Source organism: Myxine glutinosa, chromosome 12 (assembly GCF_964187855.1).
Source record: "Myxine glutinosa chromosome 12, kmMyxGlut1.1, whole genome shotgun sequence".
In the NCBI taxonomy this organism is placed as follows: Eukaryota; Metazoa; Chordata; class Myxini; order Myxiniformes; family Myxinidae; genus Myxine; species Myxine glutinosa.
Genome location: NC_136272.1, coordinates 48,304,872 through 48,318,920, shown reverse-complemented (window position 1 = coordinate 48,318,920; position 14,049 = coordinate 48,304,872). Strand labels below are relative to the sequence as shown.

At 49.7% G+C, this 14,049-nt stretch overlaps 2 protein-coding genes across 2 annotated transcripts in view; both read right to left on the bottom strand.

The window, feature by feature from the left end:
- LOC137437235 (uncharacterized) overlaps positions 1 to 10,928 on the bottom strand; it is a 36,010-nt gene extending 25,082 nt beyond the window's left edge. The window contains exon 1 of the mRNA XM_078766259.1: positions 9,415 to 10,928. Coding sequence (XP_078622385.1) covers positions 9,415 to 9,634 — 220 coding nt within the window. The 5' untranslated portion in view covers positions 9,635 to 10,928. The remainder of the gene's footprint in view (positions 1 to 9,414) is intronic.
- Positions 10,903 to 12,498, bottom strand: ASAH1 (N-acylsphingosine amidohydrolase 1). The gene has a single exon (XM_068132486.2). The coding sequence runs from the start codon at positions 12,473 to 12,475 to the stop codon at positions 11,150 to 11,152; it is 1,326 nt and encodes a 441-aa protein (XP_067988587.1). The 5' UTR covers positions 12,476 to 12,498; the 3' UTR covers positions 10,903 to 11,149.
- Positions 12,499 to 14,049: the final 1,551 nt, after the last annotated feature.

Below are 14,049 nucleotides of genomic sequence, written 5' to 3'. Positions count from 1 at the left end.
AAAGGCGCCAACCGCGTCCATTTCTTTATTGTGGCCGTCAGGGGGCCAACTATTAGTGGTTCACCTGTATGGCATAGGTGCCACGTTGACCCATAGGTCCATCCACGGGTGGTGCTTGGCCGCAAAAGAACTGCGGTCCATTGTGGGTGGCCACCAAAATTGCGGTCCATATGGTGTATCGATCCCGGCAGCAAGCAGCGAAAGTGCAGGCCCACAACTGCGGAGCCAGCACCTCTCTCTCCTCTCTCTCTGCCCCAAAGCCAGATCCTCGGAGGTGGGAGACAAAAGAAGAAAACAAGTGAGTAAGGTGGTAAGGGCGCAAAAGTGCACGCAATACAAGATGATGCACACTGGGGGCACATGGGAACCAGGTGAGACAGGTACGTTCCTCCCGTACGCCCCCCCCCCCCCCCACCAGGTAACCTACATGGCCCCTCCCTTACCCCTTACTGTATCCACAAAACACAACACTACCCATAAACATCTATTTTACAAATCAACAAACGTCCCTACTGTCTTCCCCGTTCCTCCCATAAACCAAATTCGTCTTCTCTCCCTCCTAACCAATCAAATTTGCCATTTTCAACTCTCATCAAAATTTGCCATCTCCAACTCAACATCATAATTTGCTATCACCAATTCATCATCAGTCCCTCCTAGGGAGGGAGAGATGGAATCACCCCAATGTCTCATCCACGTCGTGATGCGTCTCACAAATCCAACAGCAATTCTCATTTCCTGCAACACCGAACAAAGAAAACACAGGTGTGGAGTCATCATCACCACAGGTAAGTGGCTGTGTATGGTGCGACAGGTTCATCAATCCTAACTATTTCCTAAATGACTTTAACAACTTTACATTACCCGGGGTCTTTCCCTGCCAATCCATTGGCCAACTTACACTATGGGTTCTAAAAACCAATTCCCATTGACCAAACTGTGGTGCTTTTCAATTTGGGGTCTCACTCCCCCGATTCATCTCCCGGTGCCCTCGCACAATTTCTGGGCTGTGGCGTGTACCTCTCCCAGCGGGTCTACCCACCTGCACACCTCCACCACTGCAGTTGCCTCCGAGCTTACCTGCTCCTTACCCTAACCTAACTACCTGGGGAAGGCCCTCTGGCGCTCTCCCCACTCGGTGCCCTCTCTGGCACTGGGCTACCCGGGTCCGTCCTCCGGATCCTCGGGCCCCACTGACACTAACGGCTCCCAGAGCCCACCTGCGGCCTCACCTGGCCGACATCCTCACAGTGGTGGAGTGCCCAACCAACTACACACACTAACAGGCTACACGCCCAGCCATTTCCACAACACTAATGCACCCATCCACAATACCATTCTGCAACCGCACCACAAATGCCAATATCCACCCACAATTTACCTATACCCTCTACCTAACACTTACACTACCCGCCCCGGGTACTCGTGAAAGGGGTCCACTCTTCCCCCATCCACACCTTCGCACCATGCACACCACTCCGTACCACTTACTCCAACTCTCTCCACACCACTCATTCTCTGCTCCATATATTCCACACACCTGTGCTCACACCTGGTGCCACCTGCACCCTTCTCTCCCCAAGCGCATTCGCGCTGATCCACAACACTCACTACTCATACACTGCTCCACACACCTGTCCAGTTGCACACCTGTGCAATCACACCTGTTCAATTCTCACACAGCATCATCTCATCTAACTACTCCCCTCTGAAACTTGCGCTTCCCAGTCGTCCCTTTAAACTATTGCGCTCCCTCGTCATTATCATCCATACTAATCTACCTGCGTCCCCACTACAGGTATCAGTCACTAACTAAACTTAACGTCACCTAATGTCATCTTCGCTAGATCCCTATCAATATAACCTAACCCACCCGGGCTAGTTTTCACTGCCATACACCCCATAAGCTATTGCGCATTTGCCCCACTCATGGGAAGGGTGGCAGGGATGCCCCCCTTACCCACCGGGCCCATCGCTCACTACCAATTTTGCACATCAAATTTCAACAAATCAAAAATTTGGCCAATCACTGCCCATCATCTGCCAATCATTACTGCCAATCCTTTGCCAATCATCAAATTTTGTTTTTCTCTAATTTTGGGGCCAAAACACTATCCTCATCACACAGTCTACTCACTACTGCCTCTCAGTGCGCCAATTCCTGTCCAAAGCCCGGCTTCGTAAAGCCAAGCCATGAATGCGGGTTGTTCTGTGCCAGCGGCTGGACGCGTCCGGCACTCGGTGCAGGGAAGGAGGTTTACCCGGGCCGAGATCCCACGCACCTTCTCGGCACGGAGCCATCCCATGGCTCGATCTCGACCTGCCGGAATGCCTCAACAAAAAGTGGTCGCCATGACGACCCTTCCTATCCAGCCGCCCGCTCCGCCTAGTGGAGCACAGACGCGGCCGTTCAAAGCGAGGCCCAGCACGCACCGAGGGCCCGATTCGGCTAAAAGTCGTTCTAACCTCTAACCCGGTTACCTTCGATGCTTCACCTGCATGCTTACACCCCGCAGCCCGTTCCTTGCTCACACATCCAGCCGTCTCCATGCTCCTCGTACCTTTCCTTACACACCTCGGTACACTCATTCCACGCACAGCCTTGGTCACACACCTGACCACCGAACACTTTGGCACACATTCGTTGGTCGCACACCTCACCAACACACCTCTTCGCGCCCCCTCCTCTGTCACCTCCTCTGTGACAATCACAGGTGTGCTCTCATTCGCACACCCAACCACGTGCCTCACTACCAATTCCAGCGTGCATTCCCACTCACGCTCTACCATTCCAGGTGTGCTTCCTTTCTCACCTGTCACAACCAACTCACGCTCCTTGTCACTCTCACTACTCTCACCTCCATTCTTGACAGCGCACTCACCCTTACTCTTGACAGCGCACTTTCCTCATTCACCTGTCCGTCACACACCTTTCTCGCGCACACTCTCCCGTTACACCCTCTGTAACACTCACCACAGGTGTGCATTCTTCCTTGCCTTTGACAGCGCACTCTTTCCCCATGCACCCGTCCGTCACACACCTTTCTCGCGCACACTCTCCCGTCACACCCTCTGTAACACTTACCACACCGCGCTTCCATGTGCTCCCTCGCACACGCGCTACGACCGACTCACTCTCGCCAGCACCCTCACTCCTTGGCACGCACTTTTTCCTCACACACCCCAGAGTCGGACTTTCTCGCACACCTCCTCTTTCGCACACCAGACCTGTCGCACACTTCACCAACGGCCTCTCACGAACACCCGGGTCCATCTCGACCCCCAAGCTTCTTAAATCACCTGGCGCATCATACGCACGACCATATTGGTCACCACTTACACCGGGTCCTCTTCCTCTTCGCTTCTCCTCCATCACCTGCGAATCCCTCATCCGGTTAATGAGCACATCATCACGATCCAAACACAGACTTCGGACCAATTCTTTTATCTCCTCTTTTATCTCTTTCTTATCCCCTCTCCGTCGCTTCTTAATTTCGCTCATCCCTTCTTCCACTTCTTCTAATTTCTGCTTCACCTCTTTTATTCCCCGGTACGTCTCCTCAAGCTCGTCCTCCAAGGCTACCTTGACCGTTTCCATGTGCGTCCTCATCTGCCGGTCCTTCGTCTCCATTACCTCTATCACCTCGTCCAACCTCGTTGTCAATCCCTCACGTACCATCTGACATTCCCTCTTCGTCGCTACCAAGTCATTTTTTAGGTCATTTTGTGTCGCTTTTAACCCTCCTATTACCGCAGTGTTCCTTTGTACCTGCTCCACTAACTCCGTCTGTCCCACCGTCAGCTGCTCCACCTCCTGCGTCAGGTCCTCTATGCCCCCTTGTAACTTTACAGTCCCCTTTCTCACCTCCTTCTCCATGTGCTCCTTACAGTGCCTCACCTCCTCGCGCACTCCTCCGACCTCCTCACTCACACGTCTTCTGATCTCCTCTCCCATAACTTGCATCTCCTGCCCAGATGCCACCCTCATCTGCTCCATTTCCTCCCTGTGAGCATCCAGTTTGGTTTCTACCCCCATTCTGACCCCCTCTATCCGCTGCTCCATTTGTTTAACTTCCCTTTCCGCTTGGTCCCTCATGTCCCTCAATTTGCCTTCCATACTGTTTTCTAACCCCTCTAACCCCTTTTGCATCCCTTCCATTTGATTCTCTTGAGCGGCCATTCTGTTTTCTACCCCCATTAACCCATGTTTCACCCCTTCTATCCCATTGTCTAACCCCTCTAATTTCTTGTCTAATCCCTCACCGGTACCCCTCACTTCGTCCCTCATTACCCCCATTTGGCCCTCTAATCGCTCACTATCAGCCCTCATTTGCTCACTCTGAGCATCCATCCGGTTCCCCATTACCCCCATTTGGCCCTCCAATCGCTCACCCATTTGTTCCATAAGGGCCCTCATTTGCAGGAGGAAAAGGTTCGAATCCACCAGCGGCGCTACCACGGTCGCGGGCGTGGTCGCCGTGGCCATGTGCGAGGCGCCATTTCGTGCGTCTGCTACCCTCACTGCTTCGCTCCCCTCTTGTCCCTCATTTTGGTCCTGGATCGACCCTGCCTCACTCCCTACTACCGGAACCCAGCCGTCTTGGTCTGCCATAGCGCGACTTTCAAAATTCGGGTTTTTATTTTCGTAAAACAAAATCAAATTTCGCTGTTATAATTTCGAGCGCGTGAAACGCGCTCCGGATCGAATTCCACTTCCCAACACCAATTGTTACCCTAATGGTACAATTGGTGTTCCAAAATTTGGGCCTAACAAATTTAGTCCCAGGTCCGAATCCAACTCCTCGACACCAAATGTTACAGACGCGGTTGTGGATGTTGGTTTACCGAGCGGTTTGGTATTACCGCGTCTGCACAGTTTACCCGATTATACTCGAACGTTGGCCGAGTCGCGCTACGCTAAATCAATTGAGGAAAGGACACAACGGCTGGATTAAATGACACGACACCAGGGGTACAGTTCTCAAGACCTCCGGAGGAGGTTATAATAGGTCGGAACGTTAGATTACAAGGACAAGAGAGACAGCATAGGAAGGTAGGCACTTAATCACGGTCTTATAGTAACCCCGACAGACGACAGATAAACGGGACAAGACTGACTCACACGGGGATTGATGGCAAGGAAGGGCAGGTAGTCGAGGCTCAAGGTGCACCTTGGCGCAGGGGCAGAATCGACCCGGTCCGGTCCAGAGATGCGGGAGGTCTCGTCGCGCTGGAGGTGGCGTCTGTTTCTCCTTCGTGGCTGAGGCGCATCTCAGGTCACGTCCGGTAAGTCGCTGCGTATATCCGGCGGGGAGTGACACGCCCTCGGCTCGTTAGCTCCGCCCCAGATGGAATCGGCCCGTTGCTTCTTATTGGGTGCGGGGGTTACCGGGCTCCGCCCTTGACGAGGGGCCGACAGTCAGCCCCTTCGTGGTAACCCCGTCGGCGCACATGGCCAATGGCGGCTAACCAAGCCGGTGTGAGGACGCACACTCCCCGCGCGCTGTTGTTGTAGTTGTTGTTGTTGTTGTTGTTTCATGGGGAAGATGGGAGGAGGTATGGGGAGGTCCTAAACTCACTACTGGTGCCATACAATCACATTCTGGTGCAACGAAGAGTCAGAATTAATGGAAACGAGTCCTTAACTGACATAGACTAAGAATAACTAGCAAGATGTCCGAAAGTTGTCTACGTGAGATGCGGTGGACCTGGGCACGACATTTAATGGGGGAAGAAGGGGAAGGTCGGTTCTACAGAGTGTTGTTTACAGACAATGGGACTAGGGAATGGGGGATTGGGGATAGTTGGGGAGTATTGGGGAAATAGGGGAATATTTACAAGCGGATATGGAGGCCAAATCCCATATCCGCAACAATATGAATGAACATGAATAGGAGAGACATTATGATTTATTGTATGCATATTTAAAATAATTATAAGGTCATTTTGAATTTCAAAATGGCCACCATTTGAAATGAGCTGTTTATTTATTTAAATATTCTTCTAAATCCATTGAAATAGAGTATTTTTTTCTTATTTCTAAGAAACTTTGGGATGCTACTTCTAACAGACAATAACATATTAAATAAATTGGCCCTTTTGAGTATCCGTAACAAATAATTAGCTATAGAGGGCAGCATCTGGGTTACCTGCTGCCGCTACTACATCCATAAGCACATGGCATTGGACAGAAGTGCAAAGTGATCACAGCATATATTGTTACTAAGGTAAGTTTAAGTCACAGTACTTGTTTTTAATTGTGCTTACATGTCCAGAAAGCTTTGAAAATATATCAACAAAAAGTTGAAAGAAAGGCTTTCATAAGAAGCTAATGAATTCATGTGGAAAGCTTATCACCCATAGGCCTATATCATCCATTATAACCATTGGCAAAGTTGTAACAATAGACTGAAATATATAAACATAAAATGTCTGTACATATTTTCCCTCAATAGTATTCGAAACAAATTGTATTTTTATAAAACACGGCAACAACGCCAACAAGGTGTCAACAATGCTAACGAATTGGTGATTACGGAAAGCCGTATGGGATACTCTGGATAACATTTAAATTAAAATATATCTCTATTAAAAGACAGTATGCTAACATGTAGAAATACTTCCAATCACTGACCCACATAAGCACGCATGGACACATAAACACGACCCCAGTACACATATTATGGGTTTATGTTTTTTTTTTCTCGTGAACTGACCCACCTTGGAGCAAACCTTTCGATTACCGTGTGGATGCTTTGAACCACCCGGTGCGAAGTGTACGACATGCACATGCTATTGGACAGAAGGTTATACTGTAAATAATGTTATGCAAAGTGACCACGACTTATTGTTGCGCATGCGGCGATGCTCCTTCTAACCCCGAAGTTGACTCTGACAATGAAGAGAACAGTGATGATGATGATGATGATGTTTAATACGGCTATGGAAGTAGCAAACTTGGAACAAGTTCATGTCGTTCCATTCTACATGGTCAAGACTGCATTTGTTGGACATGCGGTTGCAAGGTGTGTGTAGTAGATGTGGGTGTGGTTATTGTGTCTGGGGTATGTGGGGTGTGTGCTGGTACTGCGAGCGCATGATACTGCACCTCATAAATTTGTTATCCTCTGAAATGGATATTTAAATATTGTAGCTTGCAGAGTTAAAGTCTACAAATTAAGTCCATAGAAGTGACTGTGTTTATCGTTTTCTATACGAGCTAAGGTGTGTATCTGAGTACCAGTTGCTTAGGTGAGTGTGTAACTGTGCAAAAAAAGTTTGAGAAAAATACGGTCAGGTATCGTTTTTACATAACACGTGTTACCACAATATCTAAAGGGGATGTTCCGATTTCATCACATGCAGTTTTCACATTGATTGAATGGCTTTGACCCTCCACCCCACCTGTGAAGTTTCATGCAGGTATTTCAATCGTTTTGACAAGAGAGCTAAAAATGTGCATTTGCAAGCCCCATAGAATACTGTGGTTCAACTAATTGGTTGAGGTAATTGGTAATTGGTAATTGGCAATTGGTAATTGGTTCCAATAGTAAGCAAGTTTTGGCGTACAGAATCCAAACGAAACATCTTGCAGCCCGACAATTGTGTGAAAGGCCTCAATTAGCATTCACACATCATTTTGAAAGACGTGTATTCGTTTTACTGGCTGGCAGAATGGCCCAGAAGGTACGTACACTCGCCCCGAAGCTGTCTAGGCTGGGTTTGAATCCCGATCTTGCTATAAACGGTCAGCCTGTTGTTTCACAGGCTGGGCGATTCATCGATGTGTGTGCCGTCCCTCGGATGGACGTTAAAAGGGCCTCCCGTCTGCCAGCATTCGTTGGTGGATGTTAAAGATCCCATGGCGTCCTACGCGAAGAGTCGGCGAGTTGTCGCCGGCACCATTGACAAATTCCAAACTCCTGGCCTAAATGCTGGGAAGGCAATGGCAAAGCACCCACTATGCTAGTATAGCCAAGAAACTGCTTCGACAACACGGATGCTCTGTATAAAAGGGTATGGCACATATCATCATCAATCGTACTTCAGAGCCATTCCAACAAGTTTTTCACTCATTTTTTAACCGTCTGCATCACCTGCATTCGGTCTTGGAATGCCAAACTATCAATCTACAGTTAGTTTCACACATTAATGGCTTTCCGACTAATACAAGAGAAAACCAGAACGGCACTCAGTAGCGGGCATATCTCCGCCTGGTTGGCCATATCACTCAATGGTGAAGAATCACTTTTAAAATTATACCAGCCAGATCCGGATCTTCACCAAAATCGAATCGATTCTTCCTTGTCACACAAACAACCTGTCCAACAAGTTCCGTCCGAATACATCTATAACTTTTTGAGATATCCTGGTATATATCGTTTTTGGCCCTATCTCCCAATGGTGAAGAATCACTTAAGAAATTAAATAATTCTCATATCCGAATCCATATTCAGATCTTCACCAAAATCTAATCGAATCGTCCATGTCACACACACAACCTGTCCACCAAGTTTCGTCCAAATCCGTCCATAACGTTTTGAGATATCCTGCTTTGTATCGTTTTTGGCCCAATCTCTCAATGGTGAAGAATCACTTAAAAAATTCTCGTAGCCGGATCCGGATCCGACTCCACCAAAATCTAATCATTTCGTCCTTGTCACAGACGCTACATCTCAGCCAAATTTCGTCCGACTCCGTCGACAACTTTTTGAGATATTTTGTTCACAAACGGCCAGACAAACGGACAAACAGCCATCCAGGGGTGAAAACATTACATCCATCCACCTTTGGTGGCGGAGGTAACCAGGTGTGCGTTCAGTTTATAATAATGGGTATAACGACCTCAGGGTGCACATTATACCAGGTGCATCAAGGTGAACTTCAGGAAAGCAGTCATTGAAGAATGCAGAAATGTTTCACATACAGATCTCAGATACTGGAAGAGCTGAATGCACAAGACGTCATTGGTTCAGGCACGTCATTACAAAAGGCGAATGCGTGCACCATGTAAACAAAAACACAAAATCTGAACCTTGTCCTTATAGCTATATACATATAACGTACGCAGATAGTATTCTGACCTTGCAGCTTTATTCCATCTATCCTCACGTCATGTGAGTGCCACGCCCCTCTTCATAAGTCTGTCTCCTAGCAACCTTCCTCTTCAGTCCCTTCTTTATCTCCCGTTAATTCAGCCTCCTCGTCATCTCTCTCCACTTCAATCTCTCAACCTCCCTTCCCCGTTCCTTTTATCAATTTTTTTCCTCGTTTCACACGTAATATGTAAATAACACCTTATCACTTAAATGCATTAAAAACTTTTATTACATCGAATCAAATTCCCCAGATCAGGACATTTATTCTTGCACAAAACACTCGATGGATTCTGTAGTTATTTACAAAACCACGTACTGTATGTAGGTAGTACCGAATGGACGAAAACTCGCACCACCATGACCTCTCCGCCATGTTTGCTGGATTTGCGCGGGGAATGAAGGGTGACGTCGCGACGACTCCAAACACACAGCACCCGACACTCGTCCGTCCTCACCCTCACCTGGTCCCAGCAGCGATGCCAAAATACGTTTATTAGTGGATGATGAAAATAATACATGCGTTCATCGTCTGACATGCATGACGTACATTTCTCGAAAGAGAGACAAAAATATATTTTGTTCCCGGAAGTGGAAATATTAAGCGCAAACTTTTTTTTTTTGGGCTCGCAGAAGGGACTTAAAATTTCATACAACTGAAGCTCAAGATAATTTTACAAAAACACAGTTTTGAATGTTATAAAAGCAGAATTGTAGAAATTTTCAGCTGGCAATCTCTAGTAGAGCCGAAGGTGATTTAAACGGCATTTGCATAGAGAGATGACTTAGTAAGACTAGTAAGTGGATGAGCTAACGTCATTTGCTTTTCGTTACTTGTTTTGAATGCTCTTGTACAGGTATCAATAAGTTGTCGAAGTTGCTTCACTGGTGAATTGGAATTGTTCAATCAGACGAAGGTAATTGAACCCAGGCGGTGTATAGGCAACAGATCGCTGCCTCGATCGCTCACAATATATATATTTTTCATTTCTGTTACGAAACATATAACGCCCCATTTTTTTTTAGCACATTCAACCAGCGCAAGAATAAAAGTCTTCCTTGTTTTTTTTTTACCTCCGCCACCAAAGGTGGATGGAAGTTATGTTTTCACCCCTGTCCGTTTGTGAACAAAATATCTCAAAAAGTTGTGGACGGATTCGGACGAAATTTGGCAGAGATGTAGCGTATGTGACAAGGCCGAAATGATTAGATTTTGGTGAAGATCCGGATTCGGATCCGGCTACTAGAATTTTAAAAGTGATTCTTCACCATTGGGAGATCGGGCCAAAAACGATACATAGCAGGATATCTCAAAAAGTTGTGGATGGATTTGGGTGAAACTTGGTGGACCGGTTGGGTGTCTGACCAGGACGATTCGATTCGATTTTGGTGAAGATCTGAATATGGATTCGGATATGAGAGTTATTTAAATTTTTAAGTGATTCTTCACCATTGGGAGATATGGCCAAAAACCATACATAGCAGGATATCTCGAAGTTATGGATGGATTTGGACGAAACTTTTCAGACAGGTTGTGTGTGTGACAAGGAAGAATCCTCAATTTTGGTGAAGATCCGGATCTGGATCCAGCTCGTAGAATTTTTAAAGTGATTTCACCATTGAGTGATATGGCCAACTCGGTGGAGGTTTGCAATACTGAGTGCCGTTCTAGTTTTAAATCATGGTATTTTTTTTACCATGGGCTTCTGTAAGTAAATCTATCATCCGTGAAGTACCAAAAATAAAAACAATTAAATATTTGGCGTTGATAAAATTTCTGAATGAAAGAAATACGAAGAACATGAGATTTAAAAAAAGGAATGAGTAAATTTTAATTTCAAAAAATCATTGTACTGTACTCATTGTATATCAATTGTATATCAAGAAAATCATTGTATATCAATTTTTTGTGCAAAAAAGCCAAAACTATATATTTTTAAATCATAGTCAACATATTGGTGTGAATTAAAAATGAAACTTTTGGAAACCCGTCACCAGCGTTAGGGTAATGGACGTGTCCCCAAGGGGTCCATTGTATGCAGATTGCAGAAGCATCACCAGGGCATGCAGGGATCAGGACAAACGCGTCGGTACGCCTCGTACGTGTCTGATTGGAGGGACATCAGTGACGTGTACACCGTCAACTTGTTGAGGACGGGCTTGGTGGATAAAACGTCATAGATCGTCTTCACCGACACGTTGGCGGCGCCCGTACGTTCGAGGCACTCGGTGGCGGAGGTTCTCCTGTCGTCCCAGAAGAAGGGCGGCCGCCATCGGTCGTAGTTGGTTTCCAGCACGAACCAGCGACCTCGAGTGACGTTGAGAGTCCACACATCGAGGCACGAGGTCCGGGCGCGGGTGATCACGCAACCTTGGCCGGGCTTATAGCCACCGAGGATGTAGTACGCCGGCGCCAAAAGTTCGGTGGTGCTCAAAATGGTCTTGGCTTCGTCGTAACTGGTGGCGTTTTCCAACACGGCGCGGGTTAGGAAGCTCATCCAGTGACCGGTCCGGTGTCCGAGCAGCCACTCCAGGATGCCCAGGTAGCCGCCGTCGAGGTTGAACCTCTCGTTCATGGTGAGTGTAAACAAGCCGGGGTGTTCACCTGTAAGGATCCCCAGGTAGCCCACGAACGTGGTGCTGCGGAACACCGTTTTGCCACCTCTCTGGGCATTCACGTTCACGACGAGGTCCGACAGTCGCTCGGTCATGGCCCACGTGTTGTTGGTCCTGTCCCAGCCCAAGAAGAGACCGAAATCCAAGTTTCGCGCGTGGAAAATATGTCCCTTCTGGTCCTGGGCCACGATGGAAGTGCAGACTGTGAAGACCTCGTAAAACAAGTTGTACAAGACGATCTCACCGATGGGGATTCCAGAGGCTTGCGCCACACTCTCGAGCTCCTCTGGGAAAGGGGGAGGGAAGGTCTTTCCCAAAATGGGAAGTTCCTTATCCACGAACCTAATGAGCTGTCCCTCAGGTAACAGGCTAGAAGCGAGTTTCTTGACGAGATCGACCAGAAGCACCAACTCAGTTTTCTTGCTCTTGACGAGCTCGGTCCAGCGCTCGCGCGGAGGTAGGTCGAGGTCCACGTCGACCCAGGACACCGTCCCTGCGAAGGTCGGGCCGCTGGGTGGATATAACCCCGTGCGACAGTCCTCTGTGTACGGAGGCACGTTGTTCGCTTCGCTCGTAACGGCGCACAGCACCATTAGGAGCGCACACACCGAGCCCGCTAAATAATGCGCCATGGACGACACGGTCTCTACTCGGGTATTCCCCGTCACGACTTCAACGTCCGCATCACGCGCCGCCTCTTGCTCAGTGACGTCACACGAGTTCAATGTCCCCATCACGCGCCGCCTCTTGCTCAGTGACGTCATGATGTCATTGTCGTGCGCTCACCTCGTCAAAGATTTAAAAAAAATTGAATTGTTGCTGCGAGAGAAAAATGTCGCATTTGCGATTGTTTGAAGACAGAATGTAAATGTGATGATACAAAAAGGTGATTGGAGTTACGGCGCCGTCTATATGCTCATGGATGCACTTCAATCAGCTACTAATGGAAGAATTAACGAATTCTATTTTTTAACGAAGTCTAATTCTAATGGATTAATGGAAATATAATTTTAATAAACTCATTATTAAAGCGCGGCGTTACGCGCGCTGCTTGTGAGCAAGGAGGAAGCGGACAAGCGGTAACATATAAACGTCTTTATTGTAAGACTACACTGTAACACTCAACTCCTCCGGGCTGGTCGCCCGGTGTATATCATGAGGCCACGCCTACCCCTCGGGCGTGGCCACCGCCCACTTGGTGCGTGGAATGATGTCACCACGCCAGTGGGCTTTTGTGTCCGCCACACGCGCCCCCCCAGAATTCCCGCGCACCTGGAGGGCCAGTTTGTGGGGCAGACGAATGACCCGGCCGAAGCGCCCCCTGGCGATCGGCGGCGTCCGGGGTGCAGGGATACCAGGTGGGATGCCCCTGGCTGCCCCTGGGATGGGTGCAGGACCGGGGGGCGCCGTGGCGGCGGGGCTGGGCGGTGCCGGGGGTCCGCCCGCAGGAGGGCGGCCCCGACGTGGGGGTCGGGCCACTGGCGGTGGATGGTCCACATCGAGGTGGGCCGGCTTGAGGCGGTCTACCGAAACGCGGTCAGGAGTACCGCCGATGTCCAGGGTGAAGTGCTTCGCGGTCTCCAGCACGCGGAAAGGCCCGTCGTACGGGGGCCGCAGTGGTGTCCGATGGGCATCGTGGCGGACGAAGACGTACTCCGCCGTGCGAAGCTCCGGGGCGACGTGCGTCGGTGGGTGCCCGTGGCATGCCGTTGGCACCAGGGCGAACCTCTGGGCGGTCTCTTGCAGAGCGGAGCGCTGCTGTGCCGCGGACCATGGTGCCGTGGAGTCGGGGAGGAACTCGCCCGGCACCCGCAGCGGTTGCCCGAAGACCAACTCCGCCGCGGATGCGCGCAGGTCCTCCTTGGGCGCCGTCCGGAGGCCCAGCAGGACCCAGGGGAGCCTGTCGACCCAGCCGCCGTCGCGGAGGGTGGCCCGGAGCGCGGCCTTCAATGAGCGGTGAAATCGCTCACACAGGCCGTTAGCCTGGGGGTGGTAGGCCGTGGTTCGGTGCAGCCGGACCCCGAGCCCCTGCGCAACCGCCCCCCAGAGCTCCGAGGTGAACTGGGGGCCGCGGTCGGATGAGATGTCTGAGGGGGCGCCGAACCGGGCGACCCAGGTGGCGATGAAAGCCTGCGCGACATCGGCCGCCGTTGTCGACGCCAAGGGCACGGCCTCCGGCCACCGGGTGGTGCGGTCCACCATGGTGAGGACGTGGGTGAAACCCCGCGAGGGGGGCAGAGGTCCCACCAGGTCCACGTGGACGTGGTCAAACCGGCGTTCCGGCACCGTGAACGGGGCCAACAGGGCCTGGGTGTGCCGGTGCACCTTGGCGCGCTGG